At 41.1% G+C, this 24,570-nt stretch overlaps 1 protein-coding gene across 2 annotated transcripts in view; it reads left to right on the plus strand.

Moving 5' to 3' along the window:
• The window catches only part of bbs9 (Bardet-Biedl syndrome 9), a 181,114-nt gene that overhangs the window by 98,772 nt on the left and 57,772 nt on the right, over positions 1–24,570 (plus strand). For both annotated transcript variants that reach the window (XM_044034472.1, XM_044034473.1), the window contains 2 exons: positions 10,547–10,729; positions 16,918–17,167. In XM_044034472.1, coding sequence (XP_043890407.1) covers positions 10,547–10,729; positions 16,918–17,167 — 433 coding nt within the window. The remainder of the gene's footprint in view (positions 1–10,546; positions 10,730–16,917; positions 17,168–24,570) is intronic.

Consider the following 24,570-nt stretch of genomic DNA (forward strand, 5'->3'; position numbering starts at 1 on the left):
AGACATTTTCTGAAGAACGTAAACACTAAAAATACGTCACCTTGAGCGACAGTGCACATTAGGTGAGCGGTCGTACGGTCGTACGGCCGTGCGGCGCGGTTATTACAATGTGAGACGTCGAGAAACGGGACCGGCGAAGGAGAAGTACAATGTGTGTTTAACAGTTTAAGGATGCGGTTTTGCCTCGGCTTATAATCAAGCTTCGACGTACTCATACTGGCCGATAATTGTTTTAAGATGACAGGGGTTGAAGGCCTCATTTTTAATGCAGCTTCTAAAATGGCAGCGAAAAATATGCTGATGTATTCCTTTGACTCGCACGTCGGTGAATAATTACCGGCCTAGCCAACTGGAGCAGGATGAAGAGTTGATGTGAAGGAGTCGTGGTTGTCACACACACACACACACACACACACACGTCTCTCCTTCAACACTCCAGTGAGACTTGAGTAAACATTTTTTTTCACTCTCTTTTTGTCTCTCTGCCAGTTCCGTCTCCTGCTCTCGCAGACAGACGGTGTTATCAGTATCTGGAGTGCGTATGTTTGCTTGTTTTGACCAAAGACAATAGTGATTACTGTCTTTCTGTCTGCCGCTGTGTCTGTCAGACACTGGGAGAAATATGCTGACGACTCCGTCACTCGAACACCATATCGCTTCATCTCCACCCCTCTCCGGTCTTTTCAGGCTGCTGTCACACAGATGCAATATTAAAGCTGGGGTAGGCAACATATATTTGTCATTATTGGCCAATAAATCATATATTCAGCTCATAATTAAACAGAGTTTGACTTGGCATTGATGCCTCTGCTCTTTAGATGATCCCTGGATCGACTGAGCAACATGCTAAGATCAAAAAAGAGACAAAATTAGACTAGTAACACCTTTGCAAAGTAAAAAAAATAAGCTGTTATATTCACATACATTTACAAAAGCAAGGCATTCATTGATCTGAAAGAGAACTACTTTGACCAATTACCACAGTGTCCACTCACATGTTCTGTGTCCTATATCTATCTATGTTCCCTCAAGTCTGGAACATCATCTACAAAGTTGACATCACTGAAGAAGACCTGAAACCAGCGATTGAAACCATTACCTCCTCAGGAAATGGTTTATTGACGTTATAAATTGAACTGGAAGTCGGGTCATTTTCCCGTAGACTTCCAACTGGGCCTTTTTCATTCTATTTCATTTTTTGTCCATGGGTTGGCCTCATTTGGCAAACATGGAGACTACTTCCACTTTTTCATGTATCATGGTCTGCAAGGTCTCGTCCCTTCAGTGGAAAGGTCACTTATCCAGCATGTGTTCAAGCTGGTTGGAATGGGTGGAGAAAAGTGTGATAAAAGAGTATCAGCCAGAATGAAAGGAAAGATAAACTAGACGGTGGTGAGACCAGCGATGCTGTGTGGTCTAGAGACAGTGGTACTGAGGAAAAGACAGGAAGCAGAGCTGGAGGTAGCAGAGATGAAGATGTTGAGGTTCTCTTTGGGAGTGACGAAGATGGATAGGATCAAGAATGAGTTAATTAGAGGAACAGCACATGTTAGATGTTTTGGAGATAAGGTCAGAGAGGCCAGAATGAGATGGTTTGGTCATGCACAGAGGAGGGATAGTGAGTATATTGGTAGAAGGATGCTGGGGTTGGAACTGCCAGGCAGGAGGTCTAGAGGAAGACCAAAGAGAAGGTTTATGGATGTAGTGAAAGAGGACATGAAGTTAGTTGGTGTGAGAGACGGGGATACAGAGGACAGGGTGGAGTGGCTCAGTGGTTAAGACCCTACCTTGTGTACCAAAGACATCATGGTCGCAAGTTCGATTCCACCCCTGGCTAATTGTACTTGATTCCATTGTAAGTCGCTTTGGATAAAAGCGTCTGCTAAATGACATGTAATAATAAAGGGTGAGATGGAGGAGGTTGATTCGCTGTGGCGACCCCTGAAGGGAGCAGCCGAAAGGAAAAGAAGAAGAAGAAGAAGAAGAAGAAGTAATAACTGCCTGCACTGCGAAGCAATCACAAAGAAAGTCTCTAGGGATGGAAAATAAAAGCAATAAAAACACATGGGTGAAGTATTTTAGGGATGGAGCACTTGCCTCATGTATGCAGACTGTGTGTCTCGTCATGCTCATCTGATGAGAGAGGCTCAGGAGAGATGAAGGAACGGTTTGGTTTAGTACAGTACTGTATGTATTCCATTAGGAATACTCCCGAAATAACCAGCTTCTACCATTAAATTTTTTGGCACCCTTCCCTTGGGGTACCAGAGTAAAATGGGATGGGTTAGGTCAGGCTGGAGCTCATCCAACCGGAGTAAATATCTGTTGGAAGTCGGGGCAATTTTCCTTCAGCACGCCAAACCATACTGTAGCATGATGGAAACACAGCATCAGAGAGCACATGCAGCTGTCGCTGTGAGAACTGGATGCAGATAAAAGAGACAAACGGAAGATGAAAGAAGAGGAAGTTGTTGGAGCACATCGCCTGCTCTCAGTGTGTTAGTGTTCGCTGATAGTGTTAGCCGGAGTCCGACAATGTTCTGTGTTTACGTTAACTCCCTGGAATCATTCACACGCCCTGCTGTGTGTGTAAATGTGTCTTTTGTAAGGACATTTTTTCCTCGTGAGCACATTGTGGCCTTCTTGAGGGTTAAGATGTGGTTTTATGTGGAAATAGGTTTAGGTTAGGGTTAGCCATTAAACATATCCGATGAGAATCTGATCTTCCGGACCAACTGTTCACATTATATACTGCGAACAGTTTGATCAGATGTGATCTGCACATGTCCACAGTTATGTGATTCTGAAACTGTTGTCTTCCACTGTGTCGATCGTTTAGATTGCCTCCAATTTGCTTCTGCCTCTCCGGATCTACGTCATTGTTGTTGTTGTTCGACAACACACCGTGTGACACTATCTGAGCCACCACAGATCTGAGCCAGTATTAAGCTAGATACAATCTGGATATGTTTAACCATCAGATTTGTGCTGCAGTCTAAAGGCAGTTGTGATGGTTTAGGTTAATGTAAATGTGTTCCATCCATGCGTATCCTCACACAGACTGCTGTACAGGTATAAGTGTGTGTGTGTTTGTAACCTATCTTTGCACGTGTGTGTCAATGAGAGTCTGTGATCGTTTGTAACTGTATACATGGGTGTGTGACTATTAGTCAGGAAGTGGCTCCTATGATTCCAGCCGTCGTTAAACTGAGATTCTAATTGGCTCTTTAATTAAGACATGGAAACACACACACACACACACACACACACGTATTAATTTGACCCCAACATGAACCTTTCCACACTTTTACCTTTCTCCTCTCAGTGCAAACCTCTCCTCCCCTCCTTTATTCTGTTCTTTATTATCACTCGTACATCCTCTCTTTTCTCTCCCTCCCTCCTTCTCTGTTTTGTCTTCCCAAGTCTCTCTCCTCTGTTGCTCAGGCGGTTTGATGCTGCCACGTGGCTTTATGTATTAAAGACCCACCGTCCATCACACCGACTTAAATCTGTTTCTCCAAATATTGTGTGTGATTTTTCATCCATATTTCTGTGTGTGTGCGTGTGAGTGTGTACATTGCAGTTCATCCACGCTGCTTGCTGTGGCTACATGAGCAGGAAAAATACCAGCTCTGTAAAACAAACAAACAAACAAACAAACAAACACATGCAGGTTTGTGCAGCGACACTAAATGACTTCCATTTATTTGGACAGTTTATTAAACAAAGTCTTATCCCTAACCTTAACCATAACCACAACTCAAATCTTGGCCCAAGAAATGAGGTTCTGCCTTATTGGGACCAGGCTTTGGTCTCCATGAGGACTACTGGTCCTGACAAGGTCATGCTAGAACAGGTCCTAAAGGACACATCATAGACATTATGTATTCCATAGCCCCTTACCTTAACCATCACAATTAAGTGACCTAAACCTAACCCAGATTCTAACCCTAAAACCAGGTCTTTAAAGTTGTGAGGGCCAGCCATAAAGATTATTTCTTAAGTTTTTTGGACCTCACAGAGATTCAAACACACACACACACACACACACACACACACACGCTGACCTTTGTTCCTCACATCTAATCTACAGTGAAGAGAAATCATTTAGGTTCATTCACTTGCAGCCATGTTTGTTTTCACAAACATTCACTCACGTTTGACAGGAACTCATTTGTGTGTGCGTGTGTGATTCTCTGCTGATATCTGATCTACTTACACAGAGGATGATTGTTTATTACACTCACAGTGGATTATACTTGGCAAGTTGATGGTAGTGTAAAGATGCAACGCTACTGGTTCTGTTTTTCATCAGTGCACATGCACGGGAATGATATTCTCACGGAGAACGGACCGATTTGAAACGACAACATAAATCACGACGAGAGCAAACACTGTCGTTTCTGTAACATCAAATATTATTTTAAGTATCACATTTTAAACAGCCGGTCCAAAGAGATACAGTACATTTATCACAACTTTTCTACATTTTGAACATGTGTTATTCTATAATTCTTCAGTTAAAATAAAGAAAAGTCATAACGTGGAACCATTTGTGTGACCATACAGGAACTATATCCAGATTCAGGACATGGTTTCTGCCAAAGGGTTTAAAATCTACTGTAACTTTGTCTGGTTATTGATGGTAAATGCCAAATAATAAGCATCAATCTTTCCCCAGTGATTAAATTATTCATCAATTACTATTAATTGTTGACAATTAATTGAGGGTTTTTTCAGAAGCTCTCTGATCTGATTTTCCAGCTTCTTAAATGTGAATATTTTCTGGTGTTGTTGCTCCATATAACAAATAAACAATTAAAAACTGAATCATTTTGGTTTATGGACAAAACAAGACGTTCAAGAACATCATCATTTCCAGGTTTGAGAAACACTGATCAACATTTTCTGATATTTTATGGACCAAACAAGTACTCGATAATTAGAAGAATAATCAATAATCAAATACATCTCATATTTTTGTTCTTAGATTCACTGAAAACAGTCCATTAAAATGAGTCCCTGTTATAATCCAGCATCAGAATAACTCTGAAACACATTTTCATAAACCACAAATCAGGATTTTTCCCACATAATCTGTAAGTAACTTAAAAGTTTGTCGGAGCGTCAACTTTTTCTGCAGACATTTCTTATTTTTTTGCAAAATATTTATAAACAAGGTCGATGAGATCTTCAAAAAACACTGACTCAGCGTTGATAAATCATTTCAGTCTGATAAGTGGAGCGAACACTGCGGCAGGATGCTGAGCGTCAAACATCGGCACATCAAACTCTCGTTAGCCTCGTTAGCAATTTTTTGCAGCGTGACCACAACATCGTCATTTACGGTAAAAAGCATCGCTGTGTGAACGCACGGCAACAAACTCCTCCCTCAGGCTTTTTTTTATTTTATTTTTGCATCACTTCATGTGTTTGGTTTTTTGGTGGTTTTTCACTCCCCCCCCACTACATTTGTTTATGTTTCTCCGCTTTCTGATTGGTTCTCGCAGATGTAGCGACCAAACCTCATGCACTCCATCAGCTAGAAATACTTCATTAAAACCACAGGCCACATAGATTGTGTATACAGTGTGTGTGTGTGTGTGTGTGGGGTGTCAGTGATGCATTTCCACAGATAAGTATACGTATGAATTCTGTGTTTATGTTGTTCCGTACATTTCTTGTGGCTTTGGTACATGTGTGTGAGTGCATTTCAGTGCATTTGTGCGTGAATATACAAACATGACTGTTTGTGTTTGTGTCTGTGTGTGTGTGTGTGTGATTTTTACCTCAAATGTTGGCCGTTGTGAGGAGCCTAAACACTGTTGCTCTCTTTGTTTAGGATGAAATAAAACACGGATGGATAGAAGCAAAGCCTACATTGATGTTTCCCACACAATTTGCAACTTTTATGAACTGATTTTTTTTTGTCGTTTTATGAAAGAACCTTATTAACCTTAAAAAGGGGAAAGAAAAGAAATCAGTGTTTAAGTTCCATCATCTGAGATGTAAAGCAGGTCTAAGTGTGTGAGATAGAGCAGAATGTCCCTTTATGTGTGTTGAACGCAGTCCAGACAGGAGATCAGAAGCTCAGCAGCTTCCACTGCAGGTTGTTTAAGGTCAGGAGCAGTTCAGCTGCTGACACACAGCAAACACACTGTGTGTGTGTGTGTGTGTGTATCTTTGTGAGGACCAAAAATCCTACAAGTGAGGACATTTCAGCTGGTCCTTGCAACTTTAAAGGGCTTTTTGGGAGGACTATAAGACCTGGTTTTAGGGTTAGGGTTAGAAATGGGTGTAGGTTAGGGTGAGGTTAAGGGTTACGGTAAGGCATTTAGTTGTGATGGTTAAGGTTAAGGTAAGGGGCTAGGGAATGCATTATGTCTATGAGGATCCTCACTACGAACGTATGTGAAATAATGTCTAGGTTTATCTCGTGTTCACATGATCCAGGCTTCACATGTGTGCATGTTTGTGCGTGTGTCTGTCTGTGTGTGCGTGTGTGTGTGTGTCCTACCTAAATGTGTCTTTGTGTTCTCTCAGCTGGCATCAATCAGAGTGTGTGTGTGGAGCCGAGCTGCTGCCAACAATGAAGCCCTTCACTGGACCCGGAGCCTTTTATCAATACACACACACACACACACACATTCAGAGACCCCAAAGGGAGGGTTTTGGGGTCGTGTGTGTGTGTGTGTGTGTGTGTGGTATTGCATAATAGAAAGGGTGCAGGACAATATCAGGAATTCATTCACCAGGAGTTATAGAAGTTTATAAGCCGAAATATGTACTTTTTATATCTTTGGATAACGGTTTGTTTCATATTTTTGTTACTTTTTTTTTTCAGCGCTTGTAGGCCAAAGGTCATGGTGACCTTCCAAAATGTGGCTGATCTTGCAACATCTCAGCAACATGTTGACATAAAGGTTTTTCGACTGGACCCGGAGATTAAATGTTTAGATGTGAGTGGTCAGAGGTCAAAGGTCAGAGTGAGTGGCCTCATAAAAACATGGCCTCTTGAACATTAAATTCCTTTTAGGTCAACAAGGGCACATACTATGTGAAAAAAATAATGGACACTGTCTTTCAGTTTCCTCCTGAAGCCAACCAGGAAATGAGAATATACTGAATAGCCTATAGGGGGTGCTGATGTACTTATTATTACATCAGAAAACATTTTATTGAGGAATCGCTGCACACATGATGTCAGATTATGAGTATGACCTCGACTGAAACGTTGCTTCGTAATGTAACATTGCAAATGTCCTGCAAATGCACATTTGCTTCACTTATTCTTGTATTTATTCCGTATTTATTGTTTATTATTTATGTTTTTTATTTGTTTTCTAGTTTTTAGTCATGATTATTTAATAGATTTTTATTCCTGCTCCCTGCTCTGACTTCCCTGTGTGTGCGCAGTAGATTCACACACACCACACTGTTTTCTGTGATAATCAAGACTGGTCTTGTATGAGTGTGTACATGTGGTCTGTGGACTGGAGTAACTTAATTTCCCTTCGGGGATTAATAGTTTTCTGTGTCTGTCGCGATACAAACACAGACCATTTACCATGTGGAGTTTATTGATGAAGTAAATGTGTGAGGTTAATATAATAATGTGTGGATGAAAGTGAGTGACACTGAGTCCACATGTGACCCCGGCCATGAGGGAGAGAGAGAGAGAGAGCCAAGCAGATATAAGGTCAGCGCACAGGCGCGAGGAGGTGAAGTAAGGTTTTTACCTCACAGTGTTTACATCATAAAGAAGGTATGCACATACCGATATGTCAGAAGTTTTGTATTTCACAATTCAAAACGGCTTATTCTGGCAAGTGCTGCTTAACCCTGACACTCGCACACACACTCTTCCATCTCTGTTTTCGCAGTATCAAATGCCGAGCACTGAATCCATTTGTCAAACAAACCGCTGGCGTGTGTTGGCGCTCAGGCCTGCAGATCACTCATTTATCTGAACACACACTCGTCCATTAGTACCAGATCTGCTTTCACCTCGTCCTTTTCGCTCTCCATCTGCTCATCTCTCCCTCTCTCCTCCCTCGTCTCCCGTTTCCCTCCTTCCCTTTGTCCGGCTTGTCCTCTCTTGTTGTCCTCGTCACCATCCGTCTTGCCCTGTCATCACTCGTTCACGCCGCTCCTCTCATCTCTATTCCTCTGTTGTTGCAGTGATGGAGGGATGGAGAGATTGACCTCTGGGCGGAGGTCAGAGTTCACCTGGTCCCACTACCGCCACACCTTGTTTCATGCATTCACGACTTTTAAACACAGCTGAGCTGTGTACTTAAGTAGAGCCTAGATGAGCTTAAAGAGATGGTTTGGTGGTGTTGAGGTACTGACACAATCACCCGAGGTGATGGTTCTAAGAGAGCAAGGGAAGCTCAGCTTCCTCTAGAACAGAGGTTCTCACACTTTTCATACCAAGTAACACCTGAGAAAGTAACACCATTATCACCAACTTTAAAATACCGTGGAGATCCAGATCACATACCCTGGTATACACAGTAGAACAGTATTTCTGCTTCCTCTAAAATGTCATAAAATAAATGGTCAAATATGTACAGTTGTATTTACATTAGAAAGCGAGCAACCATGTGACTCATTAGCTCATAATCAGCCGCTTATCACTTATTCTCATACGTTCTCGCAGCTGCGCGGGAATGCATTAGAACCAGCTTCTGTTGATCTTTGTGAGAAGGCACAGAATAGTTCTTTTCTTCACTGTGGTGTGTGAGACACTGATTGCCTAAATGTCAAATGGCAAAATTCTCACTTTCAGGGAAGCTCAGCATCTGCGGGAGTCGATGGAGCAGTGGGCGGGTGCAGAATATTTCCTATTAGGTTTCCTTGTTCTAGTTCGTTCATTCATTCATTTTTATCAATGTTTTTTGTTGCGTGCGTGCGTGCGTGCGTGCGTGTGTTTTCTCCTGGTTCGCCGGTTTTGTCCCACAGTCCAAAAACAGGCAAAGTGGGCACTCTAAACTGACTGTAGGCGTGAGAGTGGATGTTGTTTGTCTCGCCCTTTGTCACCTTGACCCTCATGTGGAGTATAAAGCAGTAGAAGATGAGTGAGTGAGTGAGTGAGTGAGTGAGTGAGTGAGGAATGAAAGGCAGACTTTATGTTATTAAGTACCTGGTCTTGAAACGAGCGTCCCCTTTTTCAAAGACCAGCAACTGCCACTGACGGTCACTCAGTACATTTCAGCTTGTTAGTCGCTGTCTCTCGTGTGTAACTTGTAATTATGATGTAGAAGTGACGTACAGGAAATTCTGAGAAGAGCTAAACATAAATGTGATATGGGAATGTTCATAAAGTGAGCTTGTTTCATAAAAAAATGCACTGGCAACACACAGAAAAGGAGCTGCACCATCCCCACCCATGTTTCATGACATTGTACAGTAGAAGGCTATATGTTGCATATCGGACCTCTAAAGTATCCCTGCACATGCTTTTTTCACATTTTCAAATGTTTTTAGGGGGACCATTCCCTTTTGATTGATGTACGAACATCAGAAAACAAGCATCTGTCCCGACTTGGTGATATTTCATTTTAGGTTTCCAAAGAGGAGGAAGTGGATTTGTGTCCTTGTTCCCACAATCTATTATATTTTAGGGTTGTTTCCTGAAGTCTGTTGAAATTAAACTCTCACTCTGAACAAACCGCACCACTGTTCCTCTTGTTAGAGCTCTGGAAATCCCATTTTCGGGCCATTTGGGATCTTTACAGCTTTGCCTCTTTTTCAACTGGAAAAATAAACGGCAATAAAAGGACAAAACACAGCCGAGTTCAAACGGACCGCTCCGCGTGCGCTGAAAGTCTGATGACTTATCCTTACAGTCTGTTGGCCTCCGCTCAAGAGTTTTCATGAACCTGTCCTGCATGTTTCTGCACGGTTCAGACACTTAAACAATGCTTATGTGGAGCTTAAAGGTTCCAACGTTCACTGAGGGAGGTGATTATTTTCATCATCGATTAATCGTCTTGCTTGTTCTGTAAAATGTCCGAAAATGTCCAAAGTGTTTCCCGAACCTGGAAATGAGGACGTTCTCAAATGTCTTGTTTTGTCCACAAACTAAATTATTCAGTTTTAATGATTTATGTGTGATATGGAGCAAGGAAACCAGAGAATAATCACATATAAGAAGCTGAAAAAAAACAAAAAAATTGTTTTATTTATTGAAAAAAACAACACTAAAACCGATAAATCGAATATCAAAGGCCCTAAATGACATCACACTCCTGTGTCTGATTTTATAGCTGGTCTGCCTGTGTTTCATTTGAATACCCAGAGTTACATGTGTTCATTGTGTTGTACATGTATGAGAATGTTTGGGTGGAAAACAACACGACATGGGATCATTTTGGAGTGTAAACAAAGGCAATTTAGCTTTATTCATCACAGTTTGTTTCCTTTGATTAATTCAATACAGTACGGTGGCCTGGAAGTGCAAACCATTATTACAAAACGTGAGCCAAGAAATGAAAAATGAATAAATTGCATTGCAATATTGACCGACTCCTCCCTCCTGCAGGTGATAACGCTGGCAGAGGCTGCAGAGGAGAACCGAGCTCTGCTGGAGGAGGCGTTCGCCCGCCTGCGGAGCGCCACACACCTGCTGGTGCTGCTACTGTCGCTGTGGCAGGGCCTGACCCCAGACCAGACCGCCATCCTGGAGGCCACGCTGCTGCCACTGCTGCAGGACACGCCACAGCTGGTACACACACACACACACACACACACAGGGCCATTAAATGTCAGTTTCTGTTCAACAATCTGTAGTTCACTCAATAAACACAGCCTCAGCTTAAACACACACTGAACATGTTTTAAATAAATTAAGTCTTTCCGGCCCCCTTAGGAACACACACAGACACACGCAGACACACACAGACACACACACCATGAGGATTATTGGTCCTGACAATTGTCTTTCATAATCGTGTAATCTTTGGATTATTTTTCTCGATGAATCGAGTACTTGATTGATTCATAGTGTAAGAAAACATTGATCAGGTTTTTTTTTTTTTTAAAACCTGGAAACAATGACGTTCTTGAATGTCTTTGTTTGTCCAAATGAATCAGTTTTTATGATTTCTTTATCATGTGGAGCAAAGAAACAAAATATTCACATTTAAGAAGCTGAAAAATCAGAAAACTTGTTTTATTTTTTGAGCAAAAACACAGATTAATCAAATAATCATTGCAGCCCTAATTTATACCGCACAAGGTTGTGACAAATACATGTATATGTATGTGTATATGTATATATATATACATATATACATACATGTGTATATATGTGTATATCTATATAAATTTATATATATATAAATATGTATATATACATATATAAATATATATATATGTATATACATATATACATACACACACTCACTTTCTGACACTCAACACTCTGGGGTACAACTTTATGATGAATGTGTGCGGGTGTAGATGCACAAATACACACTAGGTCAAGGTCACGAGGACAGCGAATGGACGACACTGGTCTATAATCAGACTGATGCTTTGTCTGTCTTTGTGTGTATTTTTGTCCACTGTGCGTGCGTGCGTGTGTGTATATTTGTACGTGTTTATCGCGCGCATGTTACCAAACGGCGGCGTTGACGTTGCGTTCTTCCATTTGCTGTAATCACGAAAGATTTGCCGCCCCGTGGAGACCCGTCAAGCCGAGTACCTGTGCGTGTGTGTCATTTTTCCACAGCTCTGATCAATCCCCTGAACCTCTCATTACCACCGAGACTATTTCCAGCCTCTCTTCTGACAGCCTCACATTACACACACATAACACACATAAACATCTGTGTCTTCATCAACAGCAGCAGCACATAAAATATCTGCAACAGGACACACACACACACACACACACACACAGAGTGGACAGAAATAGGTTGAAAGGTTCATTTGATGAGCCTCAAGGGGCTGTTTCTTTGTGTCTGTGTTTGTCTATGTGTGTGTGTGTGTGTACACATGGTATTTTAAATGGGATTAATGGCATTAAATGAATTACCCGTAATCAGGGTCATGTCCATGACATGAAGACAAACAGGTGGATGGAACTGGTGAGCTATTTTCAGAGGACAACACACACACACACACACACTCCATCCCAGAACGATGACTTACAGTGTAGCAGCTAATAAGAAAATTAAAAGGTTATATCAACCCTCTTATATTGATTTTATAAATGTTCAATGAGTGATTTCTTCTCTTTCCAAATCTGGCAGTTATTCAACGTTTTAGGAATTACTGTACTGAGAAGCTGACGTCACAAACGGACGGTCGTTCCGCAGAAGTCTATTTCTCTGCTTTCAAGTATCCATCTTAACCCTCAGAAAAGCCTTCATAGTTGTGAGGACCAGCCAAAATGTCAAGGTCAAAGCGTCCTCACAAAGCTCCGTAACGGTCAGAAAAACTGAAACGTCTACCAGGCGACCAAATGTCACCTGTAACATTAGTGTATAGATTATGTGATGATCCAGCTGAGCTACAAAGTGCAAAGAACTCTACAAATGTCAGAAATGTGCTGCTGACGCCTGGAGACGGGAAGGATTCTTCTGAACGGCAGATGTCCACACTCGGAACATTTATCTGAAAGAAAATAGACAGAATATTTCGAATGAGAGAAGGAGGAGGAGTGAGGAGGGGAGAGGAGAGGCCCTTCTGTCTGCAGGAAAAGAGGTGAGCAGGAAGAGGAGGAGGAGGAGGAGAGGAAATGTGTCTGTGTGGTATCTAACGAAACGTCTCATTTAGCTGCAGCCGAGCAGAACTCTGCCGCCTCCTCCTCCACTTTTGCATTCCTCCTGGTTCTCCTTTCGTCTTCATCCTCCTCCTACCCCACTTCCGCTTTCACTCTTTTGCATCCTCATCTCTCACTGGTTTTCATTTCACGTGGTTGCCATCATTTCTTCACCTCCTCACTCCAATTCTTGCACCACGTCTTCTTCCTTTCGCCCCATTTCTTGTATCACGTTTCTTAATCTCAGTCTCTGTATCTCCATCTTCTCCCACCATTGCAAACTATTTATACATCTCTCATTCTCTTGCTACTGTATAGGTTTTCACTTTCCCCGAGCTTTTCTCTTCCTCACTTCCCCTTCTCTCTCCTGATTCCTCACCCTTAAATTTCATTTTTGTCTCCACTTTCTTTCTCTTCCCCCCGATCGATCTTCCCCTCCTTCTGAACCCACCCTCCTTCCTCCTCTTCTTTGTCGTTGGTCTCTTTTTCCCATCTGTCACTTAGCTCTTGAACAGAGTTGCTGACGCTGTCTGTGTGTCTGCTATTCCTGCGTGACCACCCAGTTCTCCTGCCCGCTGTTTACTTTACCAGAATCCATCACAGGGCAGAAAGCATCGCCTCATTCGGGCTTTCTAAGTTCTTCACCAGAACTTTGAAGCATCGTACCTGCAAATGTGTCTTCACCTTTTTTTTTATTTAAAAGTTCTTTGCAGCACTGAGTTGAGTGGTTTCTCTAAGGTTTATTAAGAGCTTAGCAAAGTCATGAGTGAGTGAAACTGATAAGTCACTGAAACATTGAAGAAATCTCAAACAAAAATTCTTGGACAATTCAGCATCCATGGCCCTTTTATGTAGGCTCATATAGACTGTATTTTAATATTAATGTATTCACCGAGTGTATTCTCTTGAATTGTAAACATTTTCCTGAAGAGTTCATGGCCTCTCAATCACTAGTTTCATGTATTTTCTAATTTTATTCTATTTGAATGCCCCAACGTCAAATGCCTTGTATGTGTAAATGTACTCGGCAATAAATACAGATTCTGATTCTGATTCTTCCATCCATATGGAAGAGTGTTAGGGCCACATCTTAAAAGTCATAATTCTCAGATTAAAGTCATAATTATGTATTCTGAGAAAAAAAAGTCAGAATTCTCAGATTAAAGTCATAATTATGTATTCTGAGAAAAAAAAGTCAGAATTCTCAGATTAAAGTCATAATTATATGTATTCTGAGGAAAAAAGTCATAATTCTCAGATTAAAGTCATAATTATGTATTCTGAGAAAAAAGTCATAATTCTCAGATTAAAGTCATAATTATGTATTCTGAGAAAAAAAGTCATAATTCTCAGATTAAAGTCATAATTATGTATTCTGAGAAAAAGTCATAATTCTCAGATTAAAGTCATAATTATGTATTCTGAGAAAAGTCATAATTCTCAGATTAAAGTCATAATTATGTATTCTGAAAAAGTCATAATTCTCAGATCAAAGTCCTAATTATGTATTCTGAGAAAAAAAAGTCAGAATTCTCAGATTAAAGTCATAATTATGTATTCTGAGAAAAAAAAGTCATAATTCTCAGATCAAAGTCATAATTATGTATTCTGAGAAAAAAAGTCATAATTCTCAGATTAAAGTCATAATTATGTATTCTGAGATAAGAAAGTCATAATTCTCAGATAAAAGTCATAATTCTGAGAAAAAAATCATAATTCTGAGAAGAAAAATCATAATTCTGAGAATAAATTTGAGTTTTGCCCTAATACTCTTCCATACATGGCCTCTACTAGTTTAAATAAACAACAACAAGATAATGCTGGACAAACTGCAACCAAGGATTGATACTTATTTGGACCACACTGCCAATAATGTGATCATGCATGTAAACATCCCCGTTGTGTTATTTTGTTACAAGTTACCAACGCTGATGCTGTGTTAATATTCCATAACCGTAAAATCCTGACCATAAGAAATGGAGAAAACAAAAGGTTATCCCACAAAAATGCTTTATTGCATTGCTGGTGGTTTATTATTATATTTGACAATTATGTTTTATTGTTAAACGACCTCTAGTGGCCATAGTAGTTACGACAAGACCAGAGGAGAAGGCCAGGTCACGCAGTGTGATGAATTGTGCCTCAAAAGGATGTTGTTATCTAGTCATATTTGAAACTGATTAAACCCAGAGGGTTAACGTTGTGACAGCTACATTCAGATATTTCATTAGAAAAAAGCAACTCACTGATTTGGTCTCACCCCCCGGAGACTGAGTGTATGACAGAGCTGTTCTCACAGAGCCGTAACTCCGGCTTCTCAAATGACTTTCCCAGTTATGATGGGAATGTCAGGACAGAGAGAGATCGCTGCCTGAACCTTTCCTTGTCTCTTTGGGAGTCCTCCAAGGTTGCGTGCTAGGTCCGGGGATGTTTTCTCCATGGCCGTCCAGTAAGGCTGTAATCACACCTGGGATTTACCCCTCGTCGAATCCAATATTCTTGATGCAGCCGGTAGACAAAACTGAAAAGTCCTCTGCAGTAGATTTGTCCTCAGTGAAGCTGCTGCGTTGGCTCAATTGCAGACAAAACTTCTGAATTATGTAAAAAAGACAATATTTCTATTGTGACATTGGAGGGAAACGTGAATAAACAAGTAAAACAATGAAAAGGATGCTGTTGGAGTCAGGAAGTGATTGTTTAGACAAGATGGTTAACGTTGTGGGATAGAGACTACTGAAAAGTTGTAAAGGGATTATTGATAAATAACAACGACATTGTGTTGCCTACAGGCTTCACAGTCACAAACTGAATGAAAATAGAAGAACACAAACCCTCCCTTGTTTCTTGCTGCATGGAACAGGAAACGTCTGCCCGATCTCTGCATTAGCGGGAACTTTGTCTTAATTTATTGCCGTGGCCTCGGTCCAAACCTGCTCCGCTCCACCTTTTCCTTGCTCCCTTTCTTCGTGTTGAGGAGGATGAATGTGTGCAGTTTAAGGTTTAAAGACGTTTCATTTTCCTCCGCAGCATGTGGAACGTGTGTGTGCGAGCTCGCCAAGTTTCCACAGAAACCTGCAGTTATGTCGTTCCAAGTATTTGATAACCTGGTGAGGTATTGTGGTAAGAATAGGTCACCCACCTCCCATCTCTCCTCCTCCTCCTTTGCTCCCCCCAATGCTCCTCCCCTCTTATTTTCACCCCTTCAGGCCCTCCACCTCCTCCTCTGTCTGCGCTTCTTTCCTCCGTTCTTATCTCCACTCGCCAATCGTCCCTCCGCTCGTCTCTTTCTCTGTCTGTAATATCTGCCTTCGCCTCTGTCATCATCTCATCTCCTTGACCTTCTCTCTCTCTCTCTCTCTCTCTCTCTCTCTCTCTCTGTCTTCCCTGTCTCTCCGTCATCATCATTACAGGGTTGATTACCTGTCATTATGGCTCATTAGGGGCCTATCAGCATGGCGGCAGAAGGCGGGAGGGGGGAGGAGGGGGGAGTGTTGTGGAGAAAAAGGGGATGGTGGGAGGATACCTGTCAACACACCCGTCCAGTGTCAAGCGCTGAGACGGTTACATATAGATTCAGGGGTTTTTAGGATGAGATAAGTGTCCGTGGCTGAGTGTGTGAGGGAAAGAGAGGGAAAGAGAGGGAGAAGGAGAAATCAGAGATGCCCAGACAAGATACCCTGACTGCAGACAAAAGATGGGGAGAGAGTGCCTGTATTTAAATTTCCTTCCACTTCCTCCATCTTCTCTTCCAACCCAGTCTCCACGGTCACATGTTGTTGTCTTTTTACGTTTTTTTTTGTGGAAGCTCACATTTCCCAACTAACGTTACTTTGCTCATTTACATATCTACAGATGTGATTGCCAACATGCTGCTGTTTGAACCACTCGTGGTGCATTTGGCATCAGTGAGGATGATGATAACAATATCCCGGTTATGAATGTGGTCAGGTTTAGGCACAGTGAGTAATCTGTGGTCAGGTTTGGGCATATGTTAGTCTATGGTCTAAATAAACATCTCAATCTCAGGATGCCTCGGCCATATCCCACCCATCCACCTCAAAATACATGAGAAACATATCAGTTTGCAGTTTACTCGACCGTTCTTTCCCAACTCTAAAAGTTCCTCCGTCCTCCTGTCTCCTCAGGGCTGGGAGGAGAGCTGCGACGCGGCCGTCTCTCACCTCCTGCGGAGCTGTTTGTCCAGGAGTCCCAAGGATCAGGCCACATCTCTGGCTCAGGCGGGCGGCCCGGTGCTGGGCCTCCCCCGTGACACCACTCGCCTGAAGAAGCACATCACACTGCTGTGCGATCGCATCGGCAAGGGAGGCCGCCTCACCCTGGCGTCCGAGGCCAACGTCCAGGTCCCCGCCCAGGTCCAGAACCTGGCTGCTCCTGGTGAGTCAGTGTCTGTGCAGCAGTGTCTTTACACAGTAAAGCCCAAGATACACTTCCAGTTCCGACTTCCGATGTAAACGTTACGCACCATAAGCCCTGCTCTTAAACACAGACAGGCCGTGTATCATTCTGAGCTGAGACCTCCATAGAAAGGTACGTTTCTGTGAGGTTTTGGGCATTTCGAGTGTAAATCTGACTAGATAACAGATAATGTCAATGTGAGCCCCTGTAAGAAGACTCAGTGGACGAGTGAAATGCGTCCTGCCTTCTGTATTTTATGCACAACTCTTCTATTTCCAGCTTATGTAATAACTCCTGCGTGAATTAAAGGGGGCGGGGCCAAGCCGTAGGTCAACGGTGCTGTCATTAATAATAAAATGTGATCATCGTGAGATCTGAAATCAAACTTCTAAAGAACGGTCAGTCGCGGTTCAGGTTTAAACTAAAAGTCAACTTTGAACTGTGTCCATCTTGAGTTTTGTTCAGCTGTGTGTGCGTGTGTGCGTGTGTGTGTGTGTGTGTGTGTGTGTGCGCGCGTGTGCCTCATATAAGATGGTCCCCTGTTGAAGATTTTAGGCGTCAGCAAGCAAAAACATGAAGACTATTCATGCTCCACTTTACAGGCCAACACACACTCGTATTTAAATGCATCTGTACACACAGACACACACGCACAACTACAGGTACACACCCATGACACACAAAAACATGGATACACACACACCTACTTTGGCACATGTAGTGTCACATTTGCAAAGTTGACACACTCATAAATTCATACACACACACACACACAGAGTGTACGGATCATTTAGCCCTGGCTTAGGTTTATAGCGGTGTTTCTGACAAGATCATCAATTACACTCTGTTTTCTCTCCTCCCTCTTTATTTCATTTATTCCTCCTCCTCCTCCTCCTTATTTCGCCTTCTCTCACAATTCCCCACACACAAAATAAAAAAATAAATCTCCAACTCATCTCGTACTTGTGCAAACAAAACCGCTCTTGTATCGCCGCACAGTCGGGCTGCTGTAGCTCCACTTATTTGTTACCCCGTTAACCCGCAGATTTAATTTGTGACAAAGCTGTGAAAAAAAAAAGAAAGAAGGAAAACGATGGCACCAAAAACAAGGACGTACGGCCAATAACGCACAACGTCAGTGAAGCGCCATCATTTATACAAATGACTCTGGCTTTAATATTCTTAGATATATAATGAGAGAGTCAAACTGTGTGGAGGGAATAAAAAATCACCTTAAATGTAGCACGTGCCCTGGAAACCCTGGACGTATTCAAAAACTCCACACAGTTTAATGATAAACACACATCACACACACTCTTTCTCTATGTGTGTGTGTGTGTGTGTGTGTGTGTGTGAGAGAGAGTGAGAATGGTCCATAAAAGTTTAAAGGCTTGTTTAAAAAGTCATTAGAATGATTACAGTAATTCAACACAAGGTTCAGTGGAAGTCAACTCAAGAGTCTATTAATTGTGCACTTCAGGTTTTGCTCACGTTGTGAGGACCTGCGTTTGTTTACTCGGGGACTCCTCGTCCTCACGGGGACAAAAAAACAAAACGCACACACGCACACACACACACACAGCACGGAAAAGATTAAAAAGATTAAGGTGAAGACGTGTTTCAAGGTAAAGGTTAGGTTTAGGTTAATGTGTGTGTGTGTGTTTGTGTTTTCTTCTCATACAGTCTCTCCCCTCTCTTTTGGTGCGCTGCCAGCATTTATACATGCACACAAACTCACACACACACACAGACACACACCAAAAACACATTGCTCTTCAGTAAACAGTCGTTTGTTAGCCGTCTCAGATGTTGCTTTTTCACTCGCCCGTAAACATACACATTTGTTTACGTTTCCAACAACACCGGCGGCAACAGTTTCCCCTTCAAGACCACAGACACACACACACACACACACACACACACTGGGATACCACACAACAAGCCCCACTTCATTGGTTGTGTGTGTACATCTCCGTGTAAATGTGTTTATGTGAGAGTTTCCTGGAAACACACACACACACACACACACACAAACTTCTAAACACAGAGTGACATTATCACTCTCACTGTTCAATTTTCACTTTCTTTGTCCTTTAACATAAAAAGAGTGAGTGTGTGTGTGTGTGTGTGTGTGTAAGAAATAAGTTAAGCCGATTTTTAGGTAAATATCTCCCTTGCCCTGCGTTGCTTGATGAATATAGACCAGGTCCATTTGAATTTGGTCCTGGAAAGTCCTTGAATTTGAACCCTGATTCAAGCACAACTCATTCATTTTTCATTTCTGTCCCCCAGTGACAGTTAAGTCTCATCTGGTCAAAACAAAAGGAGAACTTATTTCTGATTACAGAAAACAAAACGTTCAATCAACCACGTCATACAAATGATATAAAAAGACGACCATTTCCTACATAGTGTTGCGTTTCATCCACATGTTAAAAATACTAATGTTCTGAGACGCTGAATCCTGTTTTTTTTTGCTAAGATTCACTAGATGCACATTGTGCCGAAAGATTTTTATTGAGTTATTCATCGGTAATCGCAAAAAATAGATTTAAAAATAGCTTTAAAGTATTTTTTGTCAAATTTGATGGTCCAAGGACAGAGAAGTGGAATGATTTATAGAGATTAGTTGGTATTGTACTTACTGACATGTTCTTTCTCTAATGAAGTCAAAAGATCTGGTTTTGGTTCGTTTGGAAAAAAAAAAAACCCAACAACACACTCACTCAGGTGTGGACGGCTATTCTTCTTAGGACTCTGCATTGACTTCCATTCATTTGGACAGTGTTTCCCCCAAATGTTACCACTTAATATAACCTGTTAATGTCTAACCCGAACCTTAACTTAACTTAACTTAACCACAACCCGTAAACGTAACCAGTTCCTTAGAAATGACGTCCTGCCTCATTAGGAGCAGGTTTTGGTCTCAATGAGGACTACTGGTCCTGACAAGGTAAGGGTTTATGCCAGAACACGCACACACACACACACATATTACACATCCTCCAGTCCACAGTTGTGTGTGTTATTTTCAGTGTGCCACTGCGAGCTGTGGTTTGGGGCCTGCTTCTATTTTAGACTTAAAGAGAGGGGAGAAGATGGGATGTGTTTGAGTGCATATACGTCTGTGTGTGTGTGCGTGTGTGTGTGTGTGTGTGTGCACATACAGCATGTGTGTGTATGTTCAGAGGACACAGAGTGTAAGGAAAATACATGTAGTATGTTTTAATGTGGGTCAAGTCTTGTGTGTAATCGTGAGCAGCTGTCTTTGTTCCGTCTCTGTGGTGTTTGCAAATTGGAGAGTTCTCTTATGTATACAGTATGTATATGTATGTATATATATATATATATATATATATATATATATATATATATATATATATATATATATATATATATATATATATATATATATATATATATATATATATATACATCTTCACCACGAGATGATTATTATGGAAATAATGAATTACCTGAAGCTCACGGTTCAATAAATCTAGAATGACCGTTTTTCATGCTTGGTGTGTAAAACTGAAAAGCAAACAAAACTCAACACAAGAAGAATAAATTGTTGGCACTTTCTGAAACGGCAACTATAGAGCACGGGAAGATTATGAACAATTTATGTTTTATTTTCCTCACCAAAATGCTGTAATTGTGTAATTCACACAATGTTATGGCAAAACTATTTAAAAATGAAGCTTTAAAGCAGGGGTGTCAAAGCCGTTTTAGTTCAAGCATCCTTTTACAAAACTTAAGATGAACAGCCTGAAATAAGTGCAATTTCAACAATATTATGCCTCAGTTTAACATTTACACGTGTGCATTACAACGTACAGATCACCATGGATCTACAAAGGCACAAACATAGTCACAGGTATCTGGAAATGAAAAGTATAATATTACCAAATTAGTTTGACACCTCTACTTTAAACTCTTCACCCTTTAACACCTAAGCCTCAAAATGTCTGTCTGGGCTTTATTTTAACCATAAAAGGGCCAGAAAATGTCCTGTGAGACAGTGCTTTTGCCCATTTTTCCAGAATAACTTTCAATATTTACAGTTTACTGCATGTTAAAATAGTGTATTAACAATTTATAATGAAGTTTTATTTAGAAAAACCCCACAAACCACCAGATTTTGTTAAATGTGAAATCTGAACAGTATAAAACACATTTAGAATAACATTTATCCAACTCTCTCCTCTCTGGTGACAAAAATGCTGATTCGCAGACTTCCTGCAACAGCACGAGTGAAATGATCGCATAAATAACCACATGTTTAATTTGACTTGCAACTTCTCAGCTTTCAGAAACTGTTGCAATTTCTCTGATAGCACAAACCGTTGCGTAATTACGGTGATGCAAACGTGTCGTCTGCGATACGCTCTGTGTTAAAGGGTTAAATGGGCACCAAGACCATAGGGAACTAAGGACTGGAGTTCCCCTGAGCAAGGTACCCAATCCCTGTTGCTTATTGTTAAATTTACACTCTAAATTGACCCCAGCCACAGGGGGGTGTTCTCCTTGTGCCGCTCCCAAAGCGGAATAAAATGGAAATTCTGCGTCTGGAGGGTTCGTTGGGTGAAAAATATGTGGCTCATCTGCTGTGGCGACCCCTACAGAGAGAGAAGCCAAAAGACAAAAAAAACCCATGTTTTTGTAATTTAATTTTATTTAGAAAAAAAATCCCTTGTGGTGCTTGACCAGCTGGACAGCATTTTCCAGTTACCCTCATGGAAAGATTTTCACTGGTCCTGATTATCCCAATAATGGAAACTCACCAAAATCGACTTATTGTGAGTATTTCTTACTGGAACAGATGATTAAATCTCATATCGTCTCATCCCCTGATGGCACTCGTCTACATATATATAATTAAGAGTGAAAAAATGGCTCGAGGTTACGACTGTAAAAAATCTGTACATGTACGTACGTGCGTGTGCGCATACGAAGATGTGTAAATTGAGGGGGGATTGAAATAGCGTAAAGACCGCAGCCAAATTGCTGGCAACCACAGCACTGCACTGTCACCCCATCTTGAAACCACAGCCCAGAATAAGCAGGAATGCGCTGGTGTCTCAACACTGCAGACCAACACGGAGCGGACTATTGGAAGCAGCTTCACCCCTCAACCAGTCTCTCCAGAAACGTTTCCAAAAAACTGGCCCCAAACTGGCCCAGACCAGCCCAAACACTCCCACACCATCCCGAGCTGTCGCAAAACGGCCCAAAGCTTCTTCAGCGTCTCCTCAAAATTGTCACGGACCGACCCAAAAACCATCGCCATCTCAATACAAACAGACCCACACGTGTCCAGAATGATTTACACGCTCTCAGCTGTATCTCAACTCCATCAAACCTGCGCCAATAAACGCCAATAAACGCCAATAAATGCCAATAAACGCCAATAAACCTTTCAAACCGCTGCTTATGAGTTGTAGAATTATAGCTAGAAACGTCTGTGACAGTAAAATTCTCTAATATGTCACAAAGTCTGTTCCAAAACCACTCCAGCCGCGTATTAGTCTGCCGCTGCTCATTGTACACAGTTTTTGTCGTAATTCTTTTTCATATCTGGACTCTGCCCCCTAGTGTTCAACGCACAGGAGTGCATTTATTTTACGGTCTAAGGCGTCGCTGTAGTTTAACAAGAAAGATTAATTTTGTCTGGCACAAACTGTGGCGTCTATTTGGCAAATAAAATAGATCAGCGTTGCTTCAAGATTCATGATTAAAACACATTTTTAATATGCTGATTATATACAGTTAGTTGTATTATATTATCTATTTATCTCCATACCAGAAATAAATGGGTGTATATTGTTCATACAAAACTCCAACATCAATTGTATTGATAATTTTTTTAAGTAAAATAATTTGCATGAGATTTTCATTATGAAAAAAATGCAAATACATAATAACTGAATTGAATGCTAACTTCCTGTAGCCCAAAGTGTGTGTGATGTGTCTATAATCCAATGCAAACTTATTTCAAACTCTTATAAGGCCATTTATAAATCTGCTAGAAATACTGGAGATGCATTTCAAAACACATCGGAAATCACTAAGATCTTCCTCATGAATGCACACAGAGCCAGAGATGGGATTATTTTTGGCTTCATCTTTAAACTGACGGATCACTAGTAACTGTGTTTGTCCTGGTGTTAAAACAGTAAAAGAAAACATATCCTTATAATCTGAGTTCATCATAACCTATTTCTTCCTGCCCCAGTTCTCTGTGGCTTTAAATCTCCTTTTTCCTTCTTGTCTTTACGGAGGAAATATCACTTATTAACCAGAAATCCAATGTGTTATATATTATTTATATAATATTCCATGGTATGCAAGTCACCTAATTTGAGTCCATATCTGGTGATATAATCAGAAACAGACGAGTCGAAAAAGAAAAAAGAACATGAGATACAATAATAATAAAGAAAGTGTTCAATATTAATGTGATAAAGGCCCATAACCAACATATTATCAGTGTTAATGTCACATTTCGGGCGAATATAATTCTGTAATTTGATTAAAAAAGAAATGTCTTGAAGTTAGGAGGTGATTGATTTTTACCAAAAGAGCAAAATCTTGTTTTTTCTCTCTATTTTTTTGGTTTTCTATATGAAAATAAGGCGCATGAGTAAATAAAGACAGGTTAAAAATACATTTTATCTGTAATACTGTGAAGAAGGAAACTAAAAAACGGTTTGCAGTGCCAAAACATATGTATAAATGTTCCTTTCTCTGTTTTAAATCTCCCACAATATAGTGAATTATCTTCTATCTTTACAGAAGTGAGATAGAATGTGTACAATTTATGCTTTTATTCTAGAATATCAAATGATTATATCGTGAGGATTAATTCTCAGTATGTTAAAAGACGTTAGACGGATTCACCAGACAAAATGATGTATATAACAGACTACAGAATGTCACAATCATAGAGAACACGTTTGAATCCCTTTTGAGATGATGCACAGTTGACTTCCCTCTGCTGCAGCGACTGCCTCTTTTTACTTCTACTTTTAGACATATATCATCTCCATGCACTGACGGCCGTTTGCTGCCATTATTGTTGTGCAACTTCCATAACATAATAACTATAATTACGGTGTCATCTGTGCCGTCCCGCTGCTTTTCCTGGGTGTTGAAGTGTCGAGCGCCGGGTCTAAATCTCAGGCTCTAAAACTGATAAACCCGACCCGGCGACGCAAATATAGACGTGACCGAGGAAACGCAGATACACGCCGCGGCTCCCAGCAGGCAGAGCCACGCCCACTATTTAAAGAGTGAGGGAGAGAGGGATGAGAGGGAGGAATGTGGGAGGTCAGAGTGTGTGTGTGTGTGTGTGTGTGTGTGTGTGTGTGTGTGTGAGA

Source organism: Solea senegalensis, linkage group LG9 (assembly GCF_019176455.1).
Source record: "Solea senegalensis isolate Sse05_10M linkage group LG9, IFAPA_SoseM_1, whole genome shotgun sequence".
Taxonomy (NCBI): domain Eukaryota; kingdom Metazoa; phylum Chordata; class Actinopteri; order Pleuronectiformes; family Soleidae; genus Solea; species Solea senegalensis.